This window comes from Myotis nattereri (genome assembly GCF_964212035.1).
Source record: "Myotis nattereri genome assembly, chromosome: 8".
NCBI lineage: Eukaryota > Metazoa > Chordata > Mammalia > Chiroptera > Vespertilionidae > Myotis > Myotis nattereri.
In genome coordinates, this window is record NC_138083.1 from 46,562,732 (window position 1) to 46,569,680 (window position 6,949).

The 6,949-nt window shown below is 48.1% G+C and overlaps 1 protein-coding gene across 1 annotated transcript; it reads left to right on the top strand.

The window, feature by feature from the left end:
* Positions 1-207: 207 nt before the first annotated feature.
* Positions 208-2,051, top strand: LOC308522866 (kelch-like ECH-associated protein 1; the record flags this gene model as incomplete). The annotated part of the gene is given in 4 exon segments (XM_081096451.1): positions 208-249; positions 253-271; positions 274-926; positions 930-2,051. Coding segments are annotated over 4 exon segments (1,836 nt in total).
* Positions 2,052-6,949: the final 4,898 nt, after the last annotated feature.

A 6,949-nucleotide genomic window follows, 5' to 3' on the forward strand; every position in this document is an offset into this window, starting at 1 on the left:
GGACCTGTGGGCTGGTGAGGCTATGGGACATTTAGCAAGAACAAATGGATGCTGCTTCACATGGGCTTGTCAAGGAAAACTGGTCTAGGAGTCACTTTATTTTTAAAAAAGAGGTCTGTCCCCAGGCCCTGTCCCCAGCCCTGTGCTCTCCTTCCTCCAGACCCTTGAGTGTCAGTGGTGGTGTTGTCCCTTGTCACCTGGAACCCCATGCAGCCGGAACCCAGGCCTAGCGGGGCTGGGGTCCACACCTGATTTCTGCCCCTGAGGTTGCAGACTCTGAGGGTTCAGGGGACACAGTGATGTACGCCTCCACCGAGTGCAAGGCTGAGGTGACACCCTCCCAGCATGGCAACCGCACTTTCAGCTACACGCTGGAGGACCACACCAAGCAGGCCTTCGGAATCATGAATGAACTGCCGCTCAGCCAGCAGCTGTGCGATGTCATGCTTCAGGTCAAGTACCAGGACGCACCGGCTGCACAGTTCATGGCCCACAAGGTGGTTCTGGCTTCATCCAGCCCTATCTTCAAGGCCATGTTCACCAACGGGCTGCGGGAGCAGGGCATGGAGGTGGTGTCCATCGAGGGCATCCACCCCAAGGTCATGGAGCATCTCATCGAGTTCACCTATACAGCCTCTCTCTCCATGGGTGAGAAGTGCGTGCTCCATGTCATGAACGGTGCCGTCATGTACCAGATCGACAGTGTCGTCCGTGCTTGCAGTGACTTTCTGGTGCAGCAGCTGGACCCCAGCAATGCCATAGGCATCGCCAACTTTGCTGAGCAGATTGGCTGTGCTGAGCTTCACCAGCGTGCCCGAGAGTACATCTACATGCACTTCGGGGAGGTGGCCAAGCAAGAGGAGTTCTTCAACCTGTCCCACTGCCAGTTGGTGACCCTCATCAGCCGGGATGATCTGAATGTGTGCTGAGAGTCTGAGGTCTTCCATGCCTGTATCAATTGGGTCAAGTACGACTGTGAGCACCGACGCTTCTATGTACAGGCGCTGCTGCGGGCCGTGTGCTGCCACTCGCTGACGCCCCACTTCCTGCAGATGCAGCTGCAGAAGTGTGAGATCTTGCAGTCAGACTCCCGCTGCAAGGACTACCTGGTCAAGATATTCCAGGAGCTCGCCCTGCACAAGCCCACACAGGTGATGCCCTGCCGGGCCCCCAAGGTGGGCCGGCTCATCTACACTGCTGGTGGCTATTTCCGCCAGTCACTCAGCTACCTGGAGGCCTACAACCCCACTGATGGCACATGGCTCCGGTTGGCAGACCTGCAGGTGCCTCAAAGTGGCCTGGCAGGCTGCGTGGTGGGCGGGCTGCTGTATGCCGTGGGCGGCCGGAACAACTGGCCTGATGGCAGCACCGACTCCAGCGCCTTGGACTGCTACAACCCCATGACCAACCAGTGGTCGCCCTGTGCACCCATGAGTGTCCCACGCAACCGAATTGGGGTTGGGGTCATCTACGGGCACATCTATGCTGTTGGTGGCTCCCATGGATGCATCCACCACAACAGTGTGGAGAGATATGAGCCAGAGCGTGATGAGTGGCACTTGGTGGCCTCAATGCTGACTCGAAGAATCGGGGTGGGAGTGGCTGTTCTCAACCGGATGCTCTATGCCGTTGGGGGCTTTGACGGGATGAACCGCCTCAACTCAGCCGAATGTTACTATCCAGAGAGAGATGAGTGGCGAATGATCACACCCATGAACACCATCCGAAGTGGGGCAGGAGTCTGTGTCCTGCACAACTGTATTTATGCTGCTGGGGGCTACGATGGTCAGGACCAGCTGAACAGTGTGGAGTGCAACAACATGGAGACAGAAACGTGGACTTTCGTAGCTCCAATGAAGCACCGGAGAAATGCCCTGGGGATCACTGTGCACCAGGGGAGAATCTATGTTCTCGGGGGCTACGACAGCCACACATTCCTGGACAGTGTGGAGTGTTATGACCCAGACACGGACACCTGGAACGAGGTTACCTGCATGACATCTGGCCGGAGTGGTGTGGGCGTCGCCGTCACCATAGAGCCCTGCTGGTAGCAGATCGACCAGCAGAACTATACCTCTTGAACCACTCTGGTTTTCTTGGGCAAAAAATGGTCCCATCGAGAGTACTGTTTTTGTACAAAAATAGGGACAAAAGAAAAGCGACAGAGCAAATGCGTGTCCACCAGGATGCGAGGCTGGGATGCCCTAGTGTTAGAATGACTACTTGAAAGGAAAAAGACCAGAGTGGGAGCCCGTGAGCCCGTGAGCCAGTCAGAATAGTCCCAGGAATGTCCAAGAGAGTACGGGGCGGCTGGGGGCGGGGGGGGGGGGTGGAGATCCAGCAGGGTGGGTTCCTGGGAAAGAAAACCTCCCATCCACTATCCCAAGAAGGGGCCTGGGTCCCACCAGCAGATGCCACCTCCCTTTGGGGTGAAAGCAAGTCCTGAGGTCAGGCTGGTTTTTGTCCCTTGTGTCTCTGTGATTGGTTCCTAGAGGACTGGGAAGGAGCCAACTGAGGCCTTGGCGGTGAGGCCCTTCAGGAGGTAGGGACCCCAGGATGCGCCTGTACATAGAAACCACTGGATATTTTTGTCCTGGACAGTCATTTTGTTGATAAGTAACCATGTAACTTTCCAATGAAAATAAAGAACAAACTAGTGTCATATATATATATATATATATATATATATATATATATATATATTCAGGCAGGACTTGATGACTGTGTTCAAATACTGGGCCTAAACAAGGCACAATTCTTCCTAATCCCTGCAGCTCAGTAATCCCGGGACAAGAAAAATGACCTTTTCCTCTCCCCAAAGTTGTCCATTTTCCTGCTTTCAGCATGAATGGTAGTTCTTTTCAGGAAAGAACTTGCTATGCTTTGTTATAAGCTCTGGACAAAATCGTCAGGCAGGTGACATCCTAATATATAAAAAGCCAGGGGCTGTCACAACCAAAACAACCAGATGAATGACCAAACAGCAGGCTGTGTGGGGTGTTCAGGCCGGCAGGAGGGTTAGTGAGGGATGACCAAATGACTGAACAGCAGGCTGTCTGGGGAGACCAGGCCAGCAGAGGGGGGCAGTTGAGGGCGACCAGGCTGGCGGGAGGAGGAGGGCAGTAAGGGGCAACCAGGCCAGTGGGACAATCTGGCCAGTGTGTGTGTGTGTGTGGGGGGGGGCAGTTGAGGGCAGCCAGGCTGGCAAGAGGGGGAAGTTGGGGACAACCAAGCTGGCAGAGGGGGGGCATTAAGGGGCAACCAGGCTAGCAGGCAGAGGCAGTTAGGGGTGATCAAGCTGGCAGGGGAGGCAGCTGGGAGCGACCAGGCTGGCAGGGGGGCCAGTAAGGGGTGATCAGGCCAGCAGACAGTGGATAGGGGTGATCAGGCTATCAGGGGGGCCAGTTAGTGGTGATCAGGCAGGCAAGCAGGTGAGTAGTTAGGAGCCAGAGTCTTGGAATGTGAGAAGGATGTCCTGGATTGGAGAGGGTGCAGGCTGGGCTGAGGGGACCCCCCCCTCCATGTATGAATTCTGTGCACTGGGCCTCTAGTTTCCTATAAAGCAAAGCCTAGCTGTGGAAGGGGAGTTCACCTTGGGCACCTCACGACCAGGCTGGAAAAGGGTGTATACAGAAAAATACATCTTGTTGTTAAATAATGTTTGGGAAGAAAGCATAATACTATATACAATGTGCACACAGCAAGACAAAATCCTTCTGATTTTCAGTCAGAGCTCCCCAAATCTGAACCTATTTAAAAATAGGTGAGTCAACCTGCCAGTGAATCCTGGGAGTGCAGGGCAATGGCAGGGTTTGTGCTTGGATTGTTCTTTCAGTAGATTTGATCAAATGGCATTAATGTGATTTGAACTCTGAAGTTCCAGCCAGAGCCTAAAAAGTCTTTTGTTCAATTCCCCTGCTCCCTGAAATCACTGAGTTTCAACCGCACAAGTTCTGATCCATTAAAGTTAACAACTTTCAGAGCCATTAGTGGTAACAACTTCCTCTGTCACAGTTTCTCATAGTAACTTCAGGTGAAGAATTCATGCAAAAAGTAGACCAAGGGAAGATAAACTAATTCAAATCTTTTATCACATGGACATGAGATAAGGACAAAATGCATGGTCAAGGCTTGCATGCTGAGCCGGGTCCAACAGAGTCTTCGTGGAAGGCTCTTCCCATCTCATTTTCTTTACTTCAGGATGGAAATCTGTGCCTTAGATGGCAAGGCAGGCTCCATATCCTGATCTTAGTTCCCTCTGCTGTCCACAAACAACGGTAAGATGGACAGAGATCCAAAGGTGGGGGAGACCATAGGCCTTCTCTGTAAAATCAATTCCTTCAGAGAGAGTCTCACCTGCCTCCCCTTAGTAACCACCACAAAGGCCAGAGTACCCCATGGGACAGTGCTTCCACCCTCCTTCAGATGCTCTTTGGCTGTGATGGGATGATGGTGAAGCTATCTCCTCCTGGAATTTGCTTGGTCCAAGGTTAAATTATATTATGTTTAGTTCTTTCCATCCTTCAGTGGTCAAGGGGCCACAGCTTCTACCCTCAGAAAATGTACCCCCTTCCCACCTCTTACCACATTCACTGTTCTCCTGTCCATGACCCAATTACTAGTATATATCTTTCAACAAGAAACCAGAATCCACAATACACTGTATTGTGAAACTGAAATCTTCCTTAGGTGCTCTACCAAACCTACAACACGTTTTTCTTTATATTGTTTTGGAAAAATCCTTGCAATTCCACAGGTACGTGACAGGTGTTTTATTTTTTTTTAAAATATTTTTTTTAATTTTTAATTTCTTTATTGATTAAGGTATTACATGTGTCCTTATCCCCCCAGTACCCCCCTAAGTACCCGCCTAAGCCCCCCCACTCATGCCTTCACACCCCTGTTGTCTGTGTCCATTGGTTAGGCTTATATGCATGCATAAAAGTCCTTTGGTTGATCTCTCCCCCTTACCCCCACTCTCCCCTACTTTCCTTCTGAGGTTTGACGGTCTGATTGATGCTTCTCTGTCTCTGGATTTGTTTTTGTTCATCAGTTTATGTTGTTCATTATATTCCATAAATGAGTGAGATCATGTGATGTTTATCTTCCTATGACTGGCTTATTTCACTTAGCATAATGCTCTCCAGTTCCATCCATGCTGTTACAAATGCTAAGAATTCCCTCTTTTTTTTTTTTTTTACTACAGGGTAATATTCCATTGGTAGATTTACCACAGTTTTTTAATCCACTCATCTACTGATGGGCACTTAGGCTGTTTCCAAATCTTAACTATGGTGAATTGTGCTGTCATGGACATAGGGGTGCATATATCCTTTCTGATTGGTGTTTCTAGTTTCTTGGGATATATTCCTAGAAGTGGGATCACTGGGTCAAATGGGAGTTCCATTTTTAGTTTTCTGAGGAAACTCCATACTGTTCTCCACAGTGGCTGCACCAGTCTGCATTCCCACCAGCAGTGCATGAGGGTTCCTTTTTCTCCACATCCTCTCCAGCACTTGTCATTTGTTGATAGCCATTCTGACAGGTGTGAGATGGTACCTCATTGTCGTTTTGATTTGCATTTCTCGGATGATTAGTGACTTTGAGCATGTTTTCCTATGTCTCTTGGCCTTCCTTCTGTCTTCTTTCGAAAAGTATCTATTTAGGTCTGTTGCCCATTTTTTGATTGGGTTGTTTATTTTCCTTTTGTTAAGTTGTATGAGATCCCTGTAAATGTTGGAGATTAAACCCTTATTGGTGATAACATTGGCAAATATGTTCTCCCATGCAGTGGGCTTTCTTGTTGTTTTGTTGATGGTTTCTTTTGCTGTTATTGTTGAAATTATTACATATATCTCCTTTTCCCCCATCGACCTTTTAGAGTAAAGAAGCACGCATATTAATTCTACTTTGAATTATACAGTATACAGTAGTAGGCTACAGAGATAGAATAGCTCATGGACTCTGAAATCCTATTGCCTGAGTTCAAATCCTCAAAATCTGACTTAATTGCTGTGTGACTTTGGACAAATTGCTGACATCTCTGTGCCCAGTAACCCTTTCTGTAGAATGAGAATTGAAATACTACCTCCCTCATTGGTAGCAAGTGGGAAGCTCTTAGCCTGACACAAAGTAAAAACTTTGCTATTTTTATTCTGATTCTTTACATTTTAATTAACTCATAGCATCCAAGCCAAATTGTATTCATGTGGGTGAAACAAAAGGAAGAATCCTTACATCTCTCAGTGGGCTCATAGAGTGGCTAGAGGTTTGTTGATTACAGAAGCAGCTCACCTAGTCATTATATTTATGGCCTATTTGAGGTAGTCTTAGAGTCCCTTTGGAATGATAGAAACCAGAGCAAAGGCAATAGTGGCCAAGAGAAGAGAGTTGAACACCTGGAACTTAGGGGGGTTAGTCACAAAGGAGGCAACCAATATTTTTGAGTATGTAAACAGGAACTGGAGAAGAAGCAAATAAGGCGACCAGGTCCAGCACAGACTTACTGAGTCAAAGCGAGGTATAAATGAGATGAGAAAATGTGTTTCTCTGACACAAACTCAGGTTACTGGCCACAGCTGTGCCTACCTGTTCTAGCATGGGACAGAACCTATGAGGTCAATGGGTATGACACTCATCTTTTCCCCTCCAGACAAGCACATGGGCTATGCTGTGTTCCAGGATATGAGTAACTGCATATGTAATTCTTTTGAGTGCAACCTTCATTTTAATATTTTGTTTGAAATCATTTAGGTTTACTGGAGACTTGTAATTTTCATACATCATTCATCCAGCTTCCCCTAATGCTACCAATGTACATGAATACAGCAAATTATTGAAACCAATGAATTAATAATGCAATACTACTAATCCACCTATGTGGTGCTAATTTGAATGTTGCCAGTTTCTCTATCATCAGCATAGCAAACTGCAGAAAATTTGACATGTT